General features: G+C 34.0%; 1 protein-coding gene across 2 annotated transcripts in view; it reads left to right on the forward strand.

The window, feature by feature from the left end:
- MID1 (midline 1) overlaps nucleotides 1-23,191 on the forward strand; it is a 193,087-nt gene that overhangs the window by 121,571 nt on the left and 48,325 nt on the right. For both annotated transcript variants that reach the window (XM_023500345.2, XM_003765587.4), the window contains exon 4: nucleotides 20,216-20,323. In XM_023500345.2, the coding sequence (XP_023356113.1) occupies nucleotides 20,216-20,323 (108 nt within the window). The remainder of the gene's footprint in view (nucleotides 1-20,215; nucleotides 20,324-23,191) is intronic.

A 23,191-nucleotide genomic window follows, 5' to 3' on the forward strand; every position in this document is an offset into this window, starting at 1 on the left:
AAGCTAACATTGTTTCTGTATCTCTGTAATTTGAAACATGGAAAATGGGAACTGAACTCTAGTATTAAAGTTTATTTGGTTGAGTTCAAATTTTTTAGCGTTAAATGAAGAAATTCAGGGCTTTTGTTAACAATCTTGGTCTTCTCTATCAGAATAATTATGTCATACACATGTAATTTTTCTTAACAATAGCTCAATTGTAGTAACAGTTATTTGTTTATAACAGAAAAGTGAGGTTTTAAATTCCTCTATTAAAAAAAAAGCCTGAGGCTATATTTGAATGTTAAAAGTTCTCACAGAGATGCAATGTATTTACAAATTTTTTACAGCCCAGCTTTGTAACTTTCTGGACTGAAAATTTATGATAAGCCTTTATTAGCCTATTAAAAGTATTTTCATTATGTTATAACTGAAGTACATGTATAAAAAGATATGACTTAAAGGGCAGGACTGGGTTGCCATAAACTCCTGGAGGAAAGTCTTCCTTCACTTTATGTAGGAGTAGGAACATTTCTCATTCCTGCAGTGTAGGGAAGTAGAGGAAGAGGAATGTTTTCCTAAGATGAATTTCATGAAGAAGAATCTATTAAGACTCAAAGCGATCAAAAAGGCAGAGCAGGGTGAATGTGTGTTTGTTCAGCTATGCTATAGGTGGTAGCTTTTTAGGGGCCTTTTCTTCTGCTTAAGTAGTGTTCAAGAATTCATAATTCATAAACCATTTCCCAGCTGCTGTCTCTACCAGAAGTGGCAATATATAGAATCAAAATCATCTAGTCTTATCCCCTCATCTTACAGAAGGGAAAACTGAGTCCTGAGAGGTGAATTTATTTGCCTATCCAAAGTCACATAAGCTTAGGAAGCAGACCCTAGAGAGAAACCCAGGTCTTCTAACTACTTAATTCAGTCTTCATTCTACTCTAATATACTGCTTTAAATATTGCTACTTGGACATCCTCAGCACAAAGCTTAAATAGAAGCAGAATTATAGGGATTGATGGAGTTAATAATTTGTCTCTTATATGGGCAGCTTGTTGCTGAGCTAATTCTGCTCAGAGTTCTAAGAGTGACAGTTCCTGAAGTAATTACTCTGATTCAGGGTCCTGAGATAAGTTGTTCATTTTTGAATGTGTCGAGCTGAATTGTGCTGGTGACATGTGGATATCAGAACTGCTTTAGGATTAAGAGATGAATGTAATTTACCTTAATATAAACAGAAGATAAGAATCTAGTGTCTGAACCCCAAAACATTATATAAGTATACAAAAGATTTTTAATAAGTATTTTGGCATTATGAAGGATGTCAGTAAACAAGCATTTATTAAGCACTTACTATGTGCCAGACATTATGCTAAGCATTAGGCATCTGGAGGGAAAGAAAAATAATCCCTGATCTTCTAAGAGCTCACTTTATGGGGGATAGAGGGAAAGGGATTGGACTAGTGCCAAGGGTATGGGGGAGGGAGGAAAGAAACAATATGAAAATAATTATGTTCATAAATGATATAGTGTAAATGGAAAGTAATCTCAGATGTAATCTCAATCATTATTTGGAAGGGAAAAGGAAACTAGAAGATGTCTTTTATAGAAAGAAAAGATGAAAGACAATTTCAAGCACAGGAGAGAGTAAATGAAAAGTAATGGAGTTGGGAGATGGTGTGGTATTCCAGAGTAGAAAGAAGCAAGTGGAAGGCAGTGAAGTATAAAAAGACTGGAAAAGTAGGAAGAGGACAGCTAATGAAGGACTTTAAAAGCCAAGCAGAAAATTTTATATTTGATCCTGAAGTAATAAGAGAGACACTGACAATTTTTTTTAATTCACAAAACATATGCATGGGTAGTTTTTCAACACTGACCCTTGCAAAACCTTTTGTTCCAACTTTTCCCTTCCCTTCTCCCACTCCCTCCCCTAGATGGCAGGTAGTCCCATACATGTTAAATATGTTAAAGCATATGTTAAATACAATATATGTATACATATTTATACAATTATCTTGCTGCTCAAGAAAGATCAGATCTAGAAAAAAGGTAAAAAAAAAAAAAAAAAAAAAACCTGAGAAGGAAAACAAAAATGCAAGCAAACAATAACAGAAGGAGTGAAACTTCTATGTTGTGGTCCACACTCATTTTCCATAGTCCTCTCTCTGGGTGTAGCAGATTCTCTTCATTACTGAACAATTGGAACTGGTTTGAATCATCTCATTGTTGAAGAGAGCCACTTCCATCAGAACACATCCTCATATAGTATCGTTGTTGAAATATATAATGATCTCCTGGTTCTGCTCATTTCATTTAACATTAGTTCATGTAAGTCTCTCCAAGCCTCTCTGTATTCATCCTGCTGGTCATTTCTTCCAGAACAATAATATTCCATAACATTCATATACCACAATTTATTCAGCCATTCTCCAATTGATGGGCATCCATTCAATTTCCAGTTTCTGGCCACTACAAACAGGGCTGCCACAAACATTTTGGCACATACAGGTCGCTTTCCCTTCTTTAGTATCTCCTTGGGGTATAAGCCCAGTAGTAACATTGCCAGATCAAAGGGTATGCACAATTTGATAACTTTTTGAGCATGGTTCCAAATTGTTCTCCAGAATGGTTGTACCTATTCACAATTCCACCAACAAGGTATCTTAGTTTTTCACATCCCCTCCAACATTCATCATTATCTTTTCCTGTCATTTTAGCCAGTCTGAGAGGTATATAGTGGTATCTCAGAGTTGTCTTAATTTGCATTTTTCTGATCAATAATGATTTGGAGCACCTTTTCATATGACTAAAACAGTTTCAATTTCTTCATCCAAAAATTGTCTGTTCATATCTTTTGACCATTTATCAATGAGAGAATGGCTTGATTTCTTATAAATTTGACTCAATTCTCTATATATTTGGGAAATGAAACCTTTATCAGAACCTTTTACTGTAAAAATGGTTTCCCAGTTTATTGCTTCCCTTCTAATCTTGTCTGTATTAGTTTTGTTTGTGCAAACACTTTTTAACTTAATATAATCAAAATTTTCTATTTTGTGATCAATAATGATCTCTAGTTCTTTGGTTACAAATTCCTTCCTCTTCCACAGGTCTGAGAGGTAAACTATCCTATGTTCTTCTAATTTATTTATAATCTCATTCTTTATACTTAGATCATGAACCCATTTTGACCTTATCTTGGTGTATGGTGTTAAGTGTGGGTCAATGCCTAGTGTTTACCATATTAGTTTCCAATTTTTCCAGCAGTTTTGTCAAATAGTGAATTCTTACCCCAAAAGCTGGGGTTTTTGGATTTGTCAAACACTAGATTGCTATAGTTATTGACTATTTTGTCCTGTGAACCTAACCTATTCCACTGATCACCTGCTCTCTTAGACAGTACCAAATGGTTTTGGTAACTGCTGCACCTGGTTTTTAGACCTGGTACAGTTGACACTGACAATTCTTGAGTAAGGAGTTGACATGGTTAGAATTTATTTGAATGGGAGGGAAGGGAGAGCAAGAGATAGGAAGATCTGATAGGGCTGATAATGAAGGTCTTTGAGTGATGGTGGTTATGATACAAAGCAATGGGACAATTCTAAGATGTAGCTAGGTTGGAGTTGACAGCATCTGGTGACTGACTGAGAATGAATAGTCAAAAATCAATAGCAATCAAAGTTAGCCCATAAGAACTTGAACATGGAAGGAAAGAAAAAAATGAAAGGAGAAACAGATTTCTAAGAGAAAATATTTTCCATATTAGAAATGATTATGTAAAGATGTCTTGTAGGTTCTTGAAATAGTAGGTTGCTACTGCATGAAAAAAGTCAGTTTATGGATTAAGTGAGATTGCTAAGGAAGAGAAAGTAGAGAGAAAAGACAAGCAGATGGAGAACAGATTTTTGAGGAATAAATTATGGAAAATATGATATTATATTATTGAATATAATATTATTGAATGTAATACAATATTATTGCACTGTAAGAAATGATGGAAAAGGTAACTACTAAGAAACTTAGACATAAAATCGAAACACAATGAAATGAAGAAAAGCAGAAGAGCAATTTATGTACTAACATATTAAGGGAATCAAGAAGAGCATGAGGAACTATGAATAGAAACAGGGAAATAAGTAATAAGAGGAGAATCAGGAGAACGTGGGTTTATCCCTAAGTTAAGAGAAAAAAATTTCCAATAGGTGGGAATGGTCAAAAACTGAAGTATCAAAAACTGAAAAGAAGTCAAGAAAGATGAATTCTTTAAAAAATAGACCATTGTATTTTTCAAGTAGAGTGATCTTTTAATTTCAGTGGAGGGGTTTAGGTGAAAGCCAAATGACAAAGAATTAAGTGAAAAGTGGATTGAGAAAATGGAATCATTGTTTATAGATAACTTCTTAAACAAGTTTAAAAATGAAGGAGCTGGAATCAAACAGAGAAGGAGAAGGATGGGGCAATAGATAAATAGGCTAGAGTGATTAGGAGAGAAGGTTTTTGTTGTGTTTTTAGAATTGGAAAGACTAAGAATATTTATATGTATATGGGGAAGAGTCAGCAGAGAAGATTGAACTGAAGATTTGGAGAGGTAGCATGACATGACATATAATACACTGGATTTGGAGTAAAAAATAAATTTGAATTCAAATCTTGATTTCAATGTTCAATGGCTTGCAGCTCTAGACAAGCCCTTAACCTTTGTGCCTCCATTTCTTTGACTGTAAAAATCAATAGAAAACTTTGTCACTTCCAGCTCTAAATTTGTCTTCTGTGATCAAGTGTAAAAGAGCAAAGGAAATGGACTCCTTTAATCCTGTGAACGGTATTAATGGTTTAAGTAGGTACCAATAAGATGAAGTCACTTCTGACTAAAATAAAAGAGTTTGTAATGGGGAAAGGAGGCTCAGTAAGAAGGTCAAAGTAAGAGACAGAGCAGGGAAACCCTCAATGCAATCTTTACCCTTTTGGCCTCAAAGAGCAAAGGAATATCTATGAATTGTGGAATAACAGAACAAATTATGGTATATGAATATAATAGAATATTAGTTGTGGAGCAGTTTGTCATATCTGGCTCTGTGATTCTGTTTGGGATTTTCTTGGCACAAAGATATTACAGTGGTTTTCTATTTCCTTCTCCATCTCATTTTATAGATAAGGAAACTGAGTCAAATAGAGCTAAGTGACTTGCCCAGTGTCATAGAGCTAGCAAGTGTGTGAGGTCAGATTTGAATTCATGAGGATGAGTCTTTCTGATTCCAAACCCAGTGTTCCAGCTACTGTGCCAACTAGCTGCCCTATAATAGAATATTTTTGTACTGTAAGAAATGATGAAAAGAATGGTTTCTAATAAATACAGGAAGACTTTTTAGAACTAGTATTAAATGCAGAAGAACTACTTATAAAATAGCAACATTGTAAAGAAAATCGAATTTGAAGGACTAAAAAACCTTGGTGAATACAGTAATCATTCCAGTCAGAATTCCAGAGAACAAATGACGAGACATGTTTCCCATCTCCTGGCAGAAAGATAATGGACTGAGGGTACAGAATGCAACATAACATTTTTGGACATGGCTAATGTGGGACTTTGTTTTTTTTTTTTTTGATTATGCATATCTATTTCAAGAATTTTTGCCATGGAGAGGGAAATGAAGAATTTGGGTATCTGCAAATGAGAAAAAAACAGAAGGAATTATAAACAAGCAGGATGGGTTTAAAAATTATATGTTGAATTTATACTATACTTAAGAAAAAGGTCCACTTTTACATATATAATCTGTTCTTCAGTGTTGATGGAAATATAATAATAGCATGCTGTAGATGCTTTATTTGAAGCATCTGAATTACTTAAAATGTTCAAAATTACTTAAAATGTAAAAAATAAAAACCGAACAATACTGTATCTGATCTGCATAAAGGAGAATGAATGAAAAGAGGGTCTTGGAAGAATCACTCCAGCCTATTGCAAGAGGTAAAACCAAGAATATAACACAATTGAGATTAAGATTTTTCTTTTGAGATAAAATAATCCCTCTCATTGCCTGTTCTTGTAAAATAATATTAAAGTTTCTGTGTCATGAAAAAGGTAACATCTATGGAACTTCTAAAATTTCTTTGACCTCAACTATCTCCAGTCCAAGTAAAAAGGTAGCTTGATGAAACCTCTGCACAAAAGGATTTTCTATATAAAATGAAAATTTTCAGTGCTAATATTTAATCAGGTTTTGGCTACTAAAACAAAGACTGCTTTTGATTTTTGCAGAATAAAGTATTTTTCCCTTCTGTTTTCTATGAAATAGGCTTAGAGAATTCTTCTTGTTTGTGGTCTAGGAAAAATTAGAACTATGTTGATGGGGGTACTCCCTTAAGGGTTCTATTAAACAATAAAAAGGCTTTGTTCTTGGCAATAACACTAATGCTGGCAATGTTTTTATTACCTGGCCTGGTGCCTTCTTTTTCTGATTCTGACAAACTGGAACTTATCTCATTGCCTTTCTGTAACTGGCAGGTAAGGATAGAAAAAGGAAGGTAACCCAGCAGGTTGGTGTGAAAATCATAAGTTTTTCAGGACTTGTTAGAGTTGGCATTTCAAGAGATCTTGAATAAAGTTTATCTGAATTCTTTAGGGTAGTATCAATTACAGAGTTTTTTAAAAAAGAAAATATTTTTTACATTGCAACATTGCTTAGCTTATGACTTAAGCCTTAGCCTAAGACTTAAGGCAACATTGAAAATGAGCTGAGGTGATGGAAAATCAAGAGTATTTCAAAAAAGGCAAAAACAACAGAAATTTTGTTGTCAAAGTAACTGGATTTCATTTATCACTCTTCCAAACAAAATTTTGCTCAACATTACTCAAATATAGCTCCTGTTGACTTCATGGTAAGTTACAGATGAACACCTGTATGTAGCTTTTGGCCCTGAAGTCATGCATGACCAAGATCAGAATATAAATGCTTGCCAAATACAAATCCCATTTGGCCTTATAATTAGTCTTCAGGCTATAGAGCTATAGGGAAAGTAGGATGAGAGTAAAACTAGCTCCTGTTCTGCCCTCCAATGGAGCCCATCAACCAAACCAGAAATGTTGTGGTAACCTTGAATATCAGCACTCCACCATGAGAAAGGACTTCCTGTACTCATTTATTCCACATCTGATTTCGCCCTTACTAAAGTAATTCAACAGAAGCATACTTCCTTCCCTTCCCCATCCCTTTGTATTTTTGTAACTGAATATTAGAATACAAAACAAAACAAAACTTAAAAATCCTCTTCAATTCAATCTGCTCTTATATGTAAGTGCTCTACAGTGGTGACATTTCGAGATTTCTTGTATTATCTATGGATATTTCATGATTACAGAACAGAACCTAGTATTTTAATGGTTTATTAAAATTTCTAGCATTTTCTTTGATACAATCAACCCTCCTTAAATTACAAGGGCAGGGATCAGATTCATCCCCTGAAGCTTTGCAGGAGAGTAGATTTCATCTGTACCCAAGTAACCCAAGCCCAGAGAGGAGCCCAGTTTCATTTTTTCCCCAATATCTTATGTCCTTAAGAATTACAACAAAATAATAATGATAATAAAGAATGTGATTTGACAAGAAGTGACAAAATTGAAAGTGACTAATATAATAGCATTTGATAGATACTTCCCCTATCCACTAGAAGCCTGCTTTCCTCCTTCTACCAAATCACTATTCTCCCTCCTTCCTCCTCCAAATAATACTCATCATTTATGCTATTTCTCTGAAGACAAAGTTAGGAGATTGTTAGCCCAATTGATAGAGGAAGAAAGAGGTCTAACACCTAATGAGAAGTCTGAATTTTTTGGAAACTTATTGGAAAAGACCCAATGGAGAATGAGCCCCAATGACAGATTAATTAATGAGTGTTTTTTCCTCATTCTTTGAGTCCTGACCCAAAAAGGAAGAATTTACAGCAGTTGTTTCTAAAATATGAAGTTTATGAGAGAAAGGAAAAACCTTATTGTTTTTCTTAATGAATAATTTTTTATTGACACTTTGGAATTGAGTTTGTTGGGGTTTTTTGGTTGATGTTTTTTGTTTTGTTTTGTTTTGGGGGGAGGTATTATGGAAGCAGAGAAAAATAATTTCTGTGGTGTTAAGCTGAAAAACCATGAGACTGAACTCAGACACTTTTTCTCCTGGGGGAAAAAAGTCAAACTTCCAAAGAGTCAAGAGTTAAAGTAATTCATACAGAAGCACGGATGATGTCATGCATTTCTATGTGGGAAAATTGAAAGCAATATGGAAAATGTACCATCAATTTCAAACTGAAATTCAAGTTGTTGATTGCTGGCGATTATTTATTGCTTTTCCAATCTTTCAATGGGGTCTTTGATGTATCATGTTTTAGTAACCTCCCTTTAAAAGAATCTATTATAAGATATTTCTCTAAAGACTGCCAAAATTAAATTGGGCGTGAAAGTTCTGTAATTGGCCAGCCTTCCCTGTTGTCTGTGTTGTTATGGTGCGGTTTATAAATATTCTGATCATCTAAGGCTACCTTCCATCTATTTTCTAGGCATCATGTATTTATATACATATTGTCTCCTTCATTAGAATGTAGTTGTCTTGAAAGCAGACACTACTATTGCCTATCTTGATATACCCAGCAAGTTACAAAGTACCTAGCATATAGTAGATATTGAATAAGTGCTTCTTGATTGATCGATGTCAAAATATCTTTATTTCTGGAACTTTCAATTAACAATTCTGTGTCTGGGAACCTGTGACCTAGAACCTGATTATCAAGAGAAAGCATAGCAGGCAGAAGGTTAAAATAAGAAAAAAACACTGAGACAGGAAAGGTATGTTAAGGAGATATCAAGTACTCCAGTATTCAAATTTGGATGGAGTTTTAGGCTATAATTTATATTAGGAAAAAAAGTCAGACCTTTGAATACAAAATGTTTGAATTAAATCTAGTTGGTAGAAGAGAGCCACAAAAGATTTTTTAACAGAGGAATGATTTGGTCAAAGCATGACATGAAGATTTTGACTCAAAGGTTTCACTATTGGGATTACATGGTAAGAAAGGATGCTAAAGAGACTATCACATCTTACTGTGGTACCAAGAATGTCAGAATGAATATGGAAACAATTAAAAGTGGAAAGCAGCAGAAGACCAATTTCATAAAGTCAATAAGCACAGGGGGAAAAAAGAACAGGCAAGCTACTGAGTTCATAAAATCAAGAGATCAAAGGATTTAAAGTTAGAAGATACCTTAGAGATTAGATCAGAGTCTTTTGACCTGGGGTCAGTGAACTTAAAAAGAAAATGATTAGTAGCAAGTTCAACATAATTATGTCTCTGTACAAGCCTAGTTTATGAATTTAAAAACATTATTTTGAAAAGGGATCCATAGATTTCACCCGACTACTAATGGGATTCATTACAAAAAGATAATTTAATAATCCCTGAACTAGATCAGTCTTTTCATTTCACAGATGAGGAAACTGAGACTCATAGAAGCTAAATGTCTTATTCAAGATCAATTAGACAGGAAGTAGTAGATACAGGATTTGAACTAAAAGTTTTCTCACTTTAGAATGATCCCTTTAAGCCTCTGTACTCTTTGAGAGTAGTTTTAGGAGAAAACCTGGATCATAGGATCAAAGAGAAGGTCAAAAGTAGAGATCAAACCTACACAAAAAACAATCAGAAGTATGGATTGGCCTTCAACACCTGCCGCAAGTCTCTCCATCCTCTCCTCAGCCACTAAAGTGATCTTCCTAAACTATGGCTTAACCATATCAACCTCCTATTCAATGAATGAATTCTTGTAACTCTCAATTATTTTCAGGATCAATGATAAAATCTGCTATTTGGCTTTTAAAGCCTTCCATAACTTGGCCCTTCCTTTCCAGTTTTATAATTTATTCCTCTTTATGCACTCTATGATCCAGTATCAAGGTCTTTCTTGAGGTTGCTTTCACAAGATGCTTCACCCTTGACTCTGAATTTTCATTGGCTATTCTCATAATTGCAATACTCTCCTTCCTTGCCTCCACTGCCTGGCTTTCTTCCAATAAAAGCTTAAGTTTAATTCTTCATTCCCTCTCAATGCTTGTACTTCCCCTCTGAGATTCCTTTCAATTTACCCCAAATACATCTTAGCACGTAATGTTTGTTTTTTTTTTTTTTTTTGCATTTGTATCCCTCATTAGAAGATAAGCTCCTTGAAGGTAACTACTGTTTTTGCCTTTCCTTGTATTCCCATCTCTTAATCCAGTGTCTGGCATGATATTAGTCATTGCTGAGATTGTTCGGTCATTTCAGCTGTGTCTGAATATCCATGACCCCATTTAGGGTTTTCTTGGCAGAGATACTGGAGTATTTATAGTAAATCAATTTTGTTATTGTTGCTTGTTTAATTGATTAGTGCTGTCTAATTCTTCTTGATATCATTTTGGAATTTTCTTGGCAAAGATACTGGAGTGGCTTGCCATGTCTTTCTCCAGCTAATTTTACAGCTGGGAAAACTGAGGCAAACAGGGTTAAGTGACTTGCTTGGAGTCACAGAGTTAGTATCTAAGACCAAATTTTTAACCCTGGTAGATGAGTCTTCCTGACTCCAGACCCAAATTCCTATCCACTGTGTCACCTAGCATATAGTAAGCCCTTAATAAATGTTTGCTAAGTATTTTTCTTTTTTAAAAGTATATTACAATATATTTTTATAATAGTTTTTGGTTTTCAAAATATATGCAAAAATAAATTTTAACATTCATCCTTGCAAAACCTTGCTCCAAATTTTTTCCCATTCCTCCCCATCTCCCTTCCCCTTTCCTTAGACAGCAAATAATCCAATGTAAATCAACCTATAATTTTCCAAGACATATTTCCACATTTATCACACTGCACAAGAAAAATCAGATCAAAAGGGGAAAAATGAGAAAGAAAAAACAAGCAAGCAAAATATTTGCTAAGTTTAACTGAGATGATCAGAGCTGTGCATTAGGAAGATGATTGGATGGTAATAAGTGTAGAAAGAGAAATAATGAGTATATTTAGGAGGCAATTATAATAGAGTCTATAAGAGATCATGAGAGCTCAAACCTGAGTGGGGTGGCAACGATGATAAAAGTGGAATTTAGGAGATGTCATTGATAGAACAAGTTATTCTGTGTCAGGGGGTCATGGAGAGTGTGGAAAAAAGTCACATTTTTGCCAAGAATTAAATTGTTCATGAAAATCTTCATGATGGACTAACAAAATATAATGCTTTGGAAATAAATCTATTTAAAGGGTTTTGTTTTGCTTCATTTCTATTCCACAGAGACATTTAAAAGTGGCTATTTACTTCGAATTGCTTAATGTATGGCCTGAGGGTGTTTATTATTTCTAAGTAATTCCCTCACCTCTGGTTGCCATCTAACACAAATGTAGCTAGCCATTTTTATAGCCTTTTGCAAGGTAATCACTTCAGTCTGAAATTTGGAAGACTTTTTTCATGAGATTTCTGGTGGTTGTTTTGAGATACTACAGAGCAGAAATAAAGTAACATTCCATTATAATAAAGCAGCATAGCTACTACATATGGTGAAACTCTTAAAAATACAGCCAGTATGGTATCTTTCCACCCTGTTCCAACAATAACTTAAAACCATATAATGTAGTATTAGTAATTTTTAATACTTATTTTTGCTTCCACTAAATGATGAGACTGCATGGTCCCATCAATGGAAATCTAGGATCAAGTTCTGACTCTTAAACATATATAAGCATTGTTGGAGTAGAGGGCAAACAAAATCAAAAAAAGACATCACTTGGAATCAGAGGACTTCAATTAACTTCCTGCTTCTGTTGCTAACTGTGTCCACGAGGTACCCTAAGCTAATTTCACCATTATAAAGTTAAGGGGGCCTAGGACATCCTTCTGACCATGGCAATGTTCTAATCCAGTCCCCTCATAAATTTAATCCAGTTAAGGATTCTGATGTCCAAATATATGAAATAGTTTATCCAAAATCACACAAGCAGTTAGTGACAAAACCAGGAGCTCCGACTTCCATTCTAGTGTTTTGTTATAAGTCTAAAGAACAAAAGGTGTAATAGCATCATTTCAATGAGAGTGCTACCCTTTCTTGGACTCCTCTTGAAGTTGAATTGTGGAGGACTTTATTCAGACATATATCAAGCACTACAGGAGCCTTAATCTTATGTGTATATGTCATGGACACCTAGACAGTCTGGTAAATCTTGTGGGGTGTAGGATTATAAAAAAGCCAATTATATTGAAATACACTTTTATGCACACATATATGCACATATTTATATGGTGTATATGCATGGTATATATATATTAGATATCTCTATCTCTATAGATGCATAGAAATAAGAGATAAGAACCCTGGGCTCTGTTTCCAGACATGGCATGTCTTGAGCAAATGTATTGATGATGAAGTTGAAATCTATTTTCCATGCCTCCAGCTTCATTGATAATTGCTTAGGTTCTCAAAGTATAGTCTAGACGCAGGGGTCCTCAAACTACCGCCCGCGGGCCAGATGTGGCAGCTGAGGACGATTATCCCTTCACCCAGGGCTATGAAGTTTCTTTATTTAAAGGCCCACAAAACAAAGTTTTTGTTTTTACTATAGTCCCGTCCTCCAACAGTCTGAGGGACAGTGAACTGGCCCCCAATTTTAAAAGTTTGAGGACCCCTGGATGAATCCTGGGGATCTCTGAAACCCTTTTAGAAGGTCTACAAATTCAAAAATAGTTTTTATTTCCAATATGGTAAATGTCTATAAATATAATCCAGATAAACAAAAACTCTTTGAGAGATCTTCAATAATTTTTAATACGATAAAGATACTGAAAACAAAAGTTTGAGAATCACTGGCTTGAAGCATTGCTCTTCTCAGAGAGATTTAGAGTTTGTTATGGATCAAAACTATATACTTAAGGGTCAAAGATGTACAGGGAAATTTCAAACATTAGCTGAGGGCAGGGGAGTAAGGAAGCATTAAGGCTTTATTTGTAAGAGGGGAGGAATGAAGGAAGGAAGAGAGGAAAGGAGGAAAGGGAGAAAAGAAAGAAAGAAGGAAAAACAAATATTAGGCACCTATTCTAAGTCAAGCTTTGTACAAAGTGCCTTTGCAAATATTATGTCATTTGATCCTCACAACAACTCTTTGAGGTTGGTAGGTACTATTAGTATCTCTATTTTACAGCTGAGGAAATAGAGACTAGATTACTTGCCTCTGAGGCCAGATTTGAACACAGGTTTTCCCAACTTCAGGCCTAGCATCTACAGTGCCATCTAGCAAGCTTCCCATTAAAAATCATGATCTCCTCATCTCATAGCCCTGCTTACATTGTATTTCTAAAAATACAATATCGTGCCCACTAATGACAACTAGATGGAATAGTAGACAGAACACTGGGCTTGGAATCAGGAAGACTTATCTTCAAAAGTTCAAATCCAGCCTCAGATACTTTATTAGCTGTGAGACCCTGGAAAAATCACTTAATCCTATTCACCTCAATTTCCTCACCCATAAAAAATGAACAGGGGAAAGAAATGGCAAACCACTCCAATATCTTGGCCAATATAACCCCAAAATTGGGTCGTGGAGAGTTGGACACAACTGAAATGACTAAATGATAACAAGTGTCCAGTACAAAAAGGGATATAAAGAGTTTGATCCTGCTGATCTAGTGAAATTTTACACTAACACAGAAGGCCTTCAGATGGGAAGATGGCTGTACTCTAAAATGTATATTTAGTTAAGTTGCAGATGTAGAGGGGGCTTTACATATTTTCCCGCTAGTGTTTGTGTCTACAAAATATTTCTCAGTAATTGTCACCCTCATATGCCTGAAATATGATCATGTTTACACTACAGACTAAATATCCTGTTGCAGAGTTGAAGACAAGTCAAATTAAGAAAGCAGGTTTCTAGAAATAATACCATATGAGCAGTTTACAGACTGAGAGAGAACATTTCACAGACATATAGTCCTCTTTTATGTGCATGTGTAATTAAATCCCTTTAATGTTTATACTCATGTGACAAGGAGAAAATAAACTGCTCTTGCAACGCCACTTCTTGTTCAAAACACTGTAACACCATTGAGCTGCCTTACTTAGCATGGCAGTCATAATCTCTGGGCACAGGTGGGCTTTTCATTAGGGATTGTGAACCAAATATTACGAAGAAATTAATTATCCCCTTGACATTTTCATTGATTAATATGAGAGACACTAAATCTCTCACAGTTTTATAAAGGTTTGGAAACCTTTATAAAAGGTCAGTTGTACAAAGTTTAAGGAAGTATGAGGAATTCAGTCAACTATTTGGATTGGTTTTTCATGTTAAATAATGTTGCAAGGGAAGATAAGCAAGGGCAATTGAGACAGATCTGCCAGGTCAACTCCAATTTTAATTTGAAAACCCACTGCTAAGGTAGAAGACCTTCAGAATAAAACAGGTATAATGAGTAATGAGCTAGAATAGGAAATGGCAAACCATTATAGTGTATTTGCCAAGAAAATCCTAAATAGATTTATGAAGAATCAAATATGACTGAAACAATTAAACAACAACAAGAAGTCATTGATCAGTTAGTTGTTTCAGAGCTGGATCAAAAGTGCTATTTTTCTGAAACAGAGGTGGTAGATAGCCAAAGAAAACAAACTTCTGAATCAGCATGAGCTCACCTTTTGAATGCCCTTGAAACCCAGAATCAAAAAATGAGGACCTGATATAAAATGAGACAAAAATGGTGTTTGGTAGGGATTTAATATTGATATATACTTGTCATTTCTGTCATACCTGATTCATTATGATCCTATTTGTGGTTTTCTTGGCAAAGACACTGGAGTGATTTACCAGTTCCTTCTCTAGGTCATTTTATAGATAAGGGAACTGAGGCAAGAAGTTGTCCTTCATGCTTGCAGTGGAATGGACCAAAATGACATCACTATATGAGGGACAAGGTATAATGATTATGCCTGTGGGTGATCAAACCAAAAGGTACTCAGAAGACTCTACTACAGTCAGGCACAAAAAGTCCAAAGGAAAACTTGGAATGGAGATGTCTCTAAATATGCACATCTCACATTCTTTTGAACCACTGCAGTTCCGCTTTGCTCATAGAGTCTAGTGCCATCTTTGATGAAAACATGCCAGATTGGGCGTTTCTGTGTCAGTGTCTCCCATGTCTCACAATTGATTCCACAGTCTTTAGAGAGACCTTGAGAATGTCCTTGTATCACATCTTCTGACCTTTGTATGAGCACTTGCCTTGTGTGAGTTCTCTATAAAATGTTAAATGGGCTATAATAGCTTAGTAACAGTAGGGAAATTCTCTGTAGGGCAATAATCTTAGTAGCATTATTAAAATAATTTTGAAATAAAGACATACTGCTTTTAATGTAAAATATATTGGAGTTATAAAGATTTATTCAAAAGAATCTGAAGGAAGTCAACTTTTCTGATTTCAAAGGAAAGCAAAGAATTGTATTCATTGAAGTCCAAGACATGTTTTTGCTATATGGGCTATGAGATCCAATTCATTTAATGCTTCTGAGCCTCTGTAAAATAAAGAAATTGAGCTAGATGACCAGATGCTATAGCCTTTCCTAATTTTAGATCTTTAATGCCATCAATATTTTTAACTACAATTAGTTTAATATATATTTACCAAGAACCCAGGGTTCTGCAGCCAGACCTGGCTTAGAACTGACATTTGAACAAAACAAAACAAAAAAAAAAAATGTTCAATCCATCTAACAGTTAACAAAAGCTTTTCTTAGGACATTCAAAAGAGGGAAGGAATGTTCATTGAAGATATCCAAGTGCAGCTTCCCTGTACCATAATGGGTCATGCTTCTAGCCTGTGGTTAGAATCCTGAGGGAAGAGCTCTAGAGAAACAACTATTTAAAAAAAAAAAAAGACTGAAATGATCTCTGCCCTCAGAGAACCTAAATCCTGTTTAGGGGATTTCACATTTCAAAGGGGAATTTCTATATTATGAGAAAAGCTATGATATTGTATTTCTGAAAATGTATTTTATATTACATAATAATTGATGAGCAAGTTTCTGGAAATGTATTCCCAACCAGACTTAGCATGGTATAGTGGTTAAAAAGATTGCCTAGCAGTCAAGAATATAAATATTGGCTTTGGGCAGTATTGGCTCTTGAGCAAGTCCTTGAAAATCTCAGTGCCCAGAGTTGCTCTCTAGAGCTATAAAGCAGAGAGTAATTGGCTGACTAAATAGATAGAGGGAATTTCCTCATTAGGAAACTCTCTGAAACAATGAAATCATAAGTTTAGAGTCTTCTCAAAACTCCTCCAGCCCCCTCAAAGATTCTCCAATTAACCTTGTAAAGAAATAGACAAAATTCAAGTCATATTAAACCCAGTGATATAACTTAAATCGACATTTTGACTTAATTGCACAATGACCCATGTCATTGTGGATTTTAAAATTTAAGATCATCTAGAACATTACAGTACTCTATTACCCAGAATACTACATTATTCTGTTACCAAAGTGAGGACCCAGGCTCTTACTGTATGGGATTTATACTGATTACATGAGGAAAAGCCATTTTTTAATAAAAAGTGTTTTATTGAGAATCACAGTATTTAGGACCAGAAGGTATACCAAATATTTTCTAATTAATACTTTCATTATGTTTTAAAATTAAATTTTATTTATTTTTTGATTAACAAGCTTTTTTTCCCTCCTCATCACCTCTCTCCCTTCCATTTTGTGGGTAGGAGGAAGAAAGAAAACAGGTCCTTATTAACAAACGAGCAAAACAAATCCCTAAGTTGGCCGTGTCCAAATATTCTTTCATTTTACAAAGAAGAAATTGAAAATCATAAATGTGGGAATAAGGATGCACTCAGCATTACAAACCCAAGTCCTCAAGCTCTTTTGCTGTAGTACGCTTTTTGTTTTCAGATGCTCTAGAAAAAAATGGCAAATGGTGCAATGGATAGAATGCTAGCTAATTCAAATCTTACCCTAGAAACTTACCTGCTGTGAGAGCCTGAGCAAGTCACTTCACTTTTCTAGCCTCAGTTTCCTCATCTGTAAAATGAAAATCAGAATACCACCTACCTCAGAGGGTTATTATGAAGATTAAATGAGATAATGCAAGTAAAACACTTTGTAAACCTAAAAGCTCTAGCTATTATTATATGCTATTATTATTATGTACCTATTATTATAATTGCTTCAGCTATTATTATTGTTATTGAGAGTATAATTCACATATAATTATATCTTTCACCTTATTAATTTAATGGTGATACACTATTACAATCAATTCAAGGGCAATAAGATGGGAAATATGAAAAATACTGCTGACATTTAAAAATAATTAAAATAAGTTACATTTTTATTTTGCATCATGCTTATTTTTGTATTGGTCAGATCATTTCTCCCTCTTTTCCCATTAAAAGACTGTGTACTTTGCTATCTCTGATCCCTAGTGGCTAACATTGTATTATCGGTAGAGGGAACTCTAATATGAAGAAACTTCCTCCACTGCAGGTTTGCACCTTCTTTGCAATTTATTGTCTTTACCTAGAGAACTAGGAAGTTGGGAATTGCCCACCATATAACTAGTTTGTGTCATAAATAGAACTTAGAGCTGCAGGTAGAACTTACTATCTGCCTGCAAGGCTGGCTTTGTTTTTTTTTTTTAACTACTTTTTTAAAACCTATTTTAAGCTACTAGGCCAAACTGCCTCTCATCTTGCACATGGAAGGCATTTAATAAATATTTGTTGGAATAAATTATTGAAACTTTGGCTGGAAAATGTCATCCACATCCAGAGAGAGAACTGTGGAGACTGAATGTAAATCAACAATATTTTTTTCCCCTGCTTTCTTTTTCTCTCATGATTTTTCCCTTTTGTTCTGATTTTTCTCTCCCAACATGATTCATAAGGAAATATGTTTAAAAAAAATTTTCAAAGAATGTACATGTAAAACAAAACTAATGCAGACAAGATTAGAAGGGAAGCAATACATTAGGAAATCATTTTTACATTTAAGAGTTCTGATAAAGGCCTTGTTTCTAAAATATAAAGAGAATTGACTCAAATTTATAAGAATTCAAGCCAACCAATTGATAAATGGTCAAAAGATATGAACAGCCTAAAAATAAATAATTAAATAAGAAAAAAAAGGAATAAATTATTGGAAGGTGGAAGTAATGCTAAGAGAAACTGGCCTCAAAATTCTATATATCCTCTCATAGTTCCATTGAAAGTTCTCTTTCATTCATGTTTTACAATAAACCAACATGCTATGTGAGTTCCTGAGTGTAGCTTCTTCTCAGTGACCATGATATATATCCCAATTCTTTACTCAGGGTAACCTTCCTACCTACTCTCTATCAGTCCTGTTCCCTGATGACAGGAGTGAAATTGAAAGTATTTTAAAGATTCCAGAGTTTAATTTAACAGCAGTGAAAACAGTCTCAAATTTCATTCTCTTCCCCATGTCTAGTTTTACTTAGTTTTTAGAAAACAAATTCATTCTAGCTTAAATGCGATATCCTAAATCAAAACTTGATGGCTGAGCTATGACCTCTACTAGATATGCACCAGAATTGCCAAGGTTACAATAATTCTTCGTTGTTTTGAGGTCAGTGCCAATGAAAGAAAGCTCATATAGGGCCTGAGCCAAAATAGTATGATTTAGAACTGTTATCTCCATCTCTCACAGCTGTGTTTTCAGTCTTGTTATCTGTGAGCAAAAATATCAAAACTATCTTTGCATAAAAGAAAACAGTATGTTCTAAATGTTTCTCATGACTGATAGTCACCTGATTGTAAAGTTCACATATGTTCTCTCAGATTAAAAAACTAATGAAAGGTGAAAGCATCCAAAGTAAAGCATGAAGAATACTACTTGAGAAATCACACCTCCTCATGTCCCCATCTTCCTCCTGTAGTGAACTATTATTGTGGAATAAGACAAATAACTGTATGGTTATATTATGATATAATATGACATAATATAATAGTATGACATAACATAATAGTCAATCATTATCATTGATATTGGCTAGGTTTCCTGAATTGTTGTCATCTTTCTTTTAAAATCTTCATTCTAAGAGAGAATTCATTGTGTAGAAGAAAGTTATATTCAAAAAGCAGTATGACATCAAAACAAAAGACATCGATAAAAATGAGATTCATTTTAAAAAAACAAAATTTTAAGTATTTAAAGTTTTAATAGACAACCCAACTTTTTTTTTTTTACTAAATTGTTGTCACTTTCTAGAACTTTGTGCAGTTGAAAATATACCAATTCCTATTTTTAAAAATTACATACTTGGCAGATTTAAAATTCAGATATCACAAGATCTATTTGCAGTAAGGAGGAGGATTAGAGAATAAGTCATTTTGCTGTTATAGTGATCTTCCAGTGTGATCTTCCAAAATCAGTAGGTAAATAGGAATGGTCTCAGCAACTTAAGAGTTAGAGAATTGTCTAGATCAATCCCTGTTTGCCCAAGGAATTTTTACATAACCTTGGGTATATAGGTATATAAAATTGATCTACAAAACAAACATTTACTGATAACAAATTATAATTTCACAACTCTCCACATTCAGTTACAAGACCTCATCTGGGGTTGTGACCAACAGTTTAAAAAGCTGGGGCCTAGAATGTTAAGAGTAAAAGAACTTACTCAAAATAATACAACCAACATGTGTTGAAGGGGGGATTTGAACTTTTAGGTCTTCCTGGCTTTAAGACTAGCTCTTTACCCATATTAGGTTGCCTCTGGGAGGCAGAAAGTCAGACTAATTAAGGTTTGTATATAAAGGAGGTGTTAATGACATTTATGGTAATACAAACTTGCCTCTAAACCCCTAACTTAAATTCTTATTTATGGGGCTAAACTTCAGAATTAAAAAACATTTCTTTGGAATGATGTGAGGAAGTTTGCCCAAAGGATATTCACACCAGTCTAACCACAATGAAATCTTCAGATTAGCTCCTTACTTCTATTAGTTTCAAATTTCAGACACTTTTAAAAATAAGAAAGCCAAGAGAAAACCGAAATTCCCCAAAGCTAGAAACTATAAGAAGGAAAGCTAAAGTTTAAAAAAGTTTTTCAGATGCATGTTCTGCCACCAGAAACATATTGCACAAAGCCAAAGTAAACATGGACTGAAAATAAAGTCCAGATGTGTACTGACCATTTGTGACTCATTCTCTAGGTCAATGCATCACGACAAGAAACCAAACTGATGGAAGAATGTGACCTACTCATTGAAATCATCCAACAGAGACGCCAAATTATTGGAACCAAAATCAAAGAAGGGAAGGTAAGATTTATCTCGTTGAATATTTCCTCTGGATAAATATCCTCCCACACCATCTTCTGCACACATATTCAAAATTTCATTAGAGAAACTATTCACAAAAATCAGTTATTCTCAATGAACATATTAACTAAAGCTTTGCTCATTGTCTCAAATTCAAAATCTTCTGATGAAATTGGAAGTTTTTACTCTCTTCTTTTTGTATTACTCCAAAATTTTTAGAATTTTTAATGTTTCTTTTCTATTGGACACTTTAAAAAGAAAAAGTAAATTGCATTTCTATGATATTTTACCAAAGTATTTGATGTTGAAAAGCAACAAGTGAATGTAATTTCATTAAAATTTACAATTTACAATTATAAGCAGTTAACCAAGAAATGTGTAAAAGTTTTGATCATAATATGAAAAAAAATTATGATACACAATTTTTCTGAAGTACCATGAAAAAGATTTTCATGAAACTAATAAATAAACTAGTTAATAACTTAGAAACTAGTAAAATAATTAGATAATAAATGCTTTTCAACAAAATTACAGGGTACATGGGGTGGTAGTCTAAGTTAGCATGAGGAATATCTGCATTGATGAGATGACAGCTGGTCTGAAGTATCAAAGAATTCTGAATTAGATAAATTTATTTAAACTAACAGATTTTTTTTAGTATCTGCTATATATTTTGAGGGATACAAAGAGACCACCACTCAGAACATAATTATTTCTAAGTTTTGTTTTATCTATAAAAAAATTCTTCAGTTTTGTCCTTTGTTTCTTATTACATGACCTAAAACTATACCTGCAGATTAAATGTGGCAGAGAGAATAGTCTAAAAAGTTACAAGTAGATTAAATAATTTATATAACTCTCAAGATCCCATCATCAACTGGACATTATCCTATGGTCAAACATCTTTAAAAGTTACGTTTTCCAAACCCATATTGTCACATCTAGGGCATTACTTTAAGGCAAAACAATGTGCCTCCAAAATGAAATCTCTATAATAACTTTGAACTTCAATGTTGAATTGTTGCTAAAATTTGTTTTCTTCTATCATCTGTGTACATCATCCATGTATATTAATTCTTTAGTGCCTTAAGTTTTTCTAACTGTTAAAAGCACTAGAACACTTTACATGTGGCTGAGAATATTAAAAAACATTTTTAGTCATAGGCTGGCTGAATTAAAGGGAGCTCCAGACTAGCTCCTCTATTGGTTGGTAATCCGCATATTATACAATATATAGTCTTTATTATATAAGCTCCTTGAAATCATGGACTTTCATATGTCCTTGAATCCTCAATGGCCAACACAGTTTGTTGAATGGAATTAAAGATATGAAATTAAATTTTATCTTCAACTTTGCCTGGTTTTTGTTTTGCATAGACCCAACTCTAATAACTACTAGCAAGATTGCTATATTACAAACCATAATCTTTAAGATTCTAAATTAGAAGATATCAGATAAGTCAGAGGTAATATGACTAAATTTTCTTTGCAAATACTGAGGTCTAATCTAATATGCATGCCTACAGTAAATGTCATTGATGACATGGAAAAACTGAGAGGACCCATCATAATCTTGAAGGAAATCAGTTTAATCCATTTGTTTCAGCATGCACAAAGCCAAATCACAAGTTGATGGTGAAATCCAGATTCTGACTAACCTACTTATAATTTCCAGGCTACTATAAAATATGTGCTAAATGAGTAAGATCTCAACTAATAGAAGTAGTCCCTTGTTGTAACTTGTTTGGGTATGTACTAAGGCTTGAAAATTCAGTGTAGTTAAGCTAGTATAGGTTTGAAAGTTTGAACAAAAATGTCTTTTTAGTTATTTGGACTTATCCAAAGCCTTGGAAAAATACCATTTCCGTAAAACACTCACCCATTGAAATATTTGCTTTTCTTAGGAGGATTAGCTGGCATTTGAAGATGACTGGTGAGAATTAAGTTTCCTATAGAGCACATATGAGAGTTGAGATGGGCTTTTAAAATAAAAAATATAATAGGCTATCTAGAGATTGCCTGAAATGCACTTAATTTCACATTAGAAATCAACTATAATGGATAAAATGTTTCCATGATAGTTATAGATGGATTTTAAGAGGTCATGAATGAAGCACTTATTTCCTAAAGAGAAAAAAAGTGAGTAATAATCCATGGCATATAGATTCTTATTAAAGATTTTACTTTGTGTCCTTAGGCTATAAAATAAAATTTTTCCTGTAGCAAAGTAGTCACACATGGATATATGTATATGTAAATATGCATGTATGTGCATGCATAAGTATGTATGTTGTGTGTGCAGATAAAATGTTTTTATGTGTGCTATATAAATATAAACTTTTTGGTTGTCTAATGAAAAAGAACTATTTGCAAAATGTCCAAGGTCTGACTGGAAAGGGAAAAATCACACCCTTGAGGGCAGCATACAGTACATTATTCAGACATACTGCCTCTTCATTTTAAGAATATGTCCCCAATTGCTCTCTGAAGAGCAATCCTATAATATTTCAAGAGTGGTTTCTAAATTTTTCTTGATTCAACTAGCCCAAAATATGGGTCTCTCTTCTCCCTGAGGCATCATAATTCTCACTAACATGATGGGATATATATATATATTCATATATTTTTAAGGAAGGCCAATGTAGCATATGTACACATCTTATTTACAATCTGTCCAATGTCATTACTGAAAGACGTTATTGTTTTAAAAAGAAAGAGGTATTGACACAAAATTATCTTGATAATGTTCTATCCTGGCCTTACAAGATTTTACCAATTTTTCCTGGAAGAGTTATGGTGAATCACATCTTTCATCAGCTGATGCTTAATAGATTTCTAAAAATCCTTCATACTGTAAGGAAATATTGC

This window comes from Sarcophilus harrisii, chromosome 3 (genome assembly GCF_902635505.1).
Source record: "Sarcophilus harrisii chromosome 3, mSarHar1.11, whole genome shotgun sequence".
Taxonomy (NCBI): domain Eukaryota; kingdom Metazoa; phylum Chordata; class Mammalia; order Dasyuromorphia; family Dasyuridae; genus Sarcophilus; species Sarcophilus harrisii.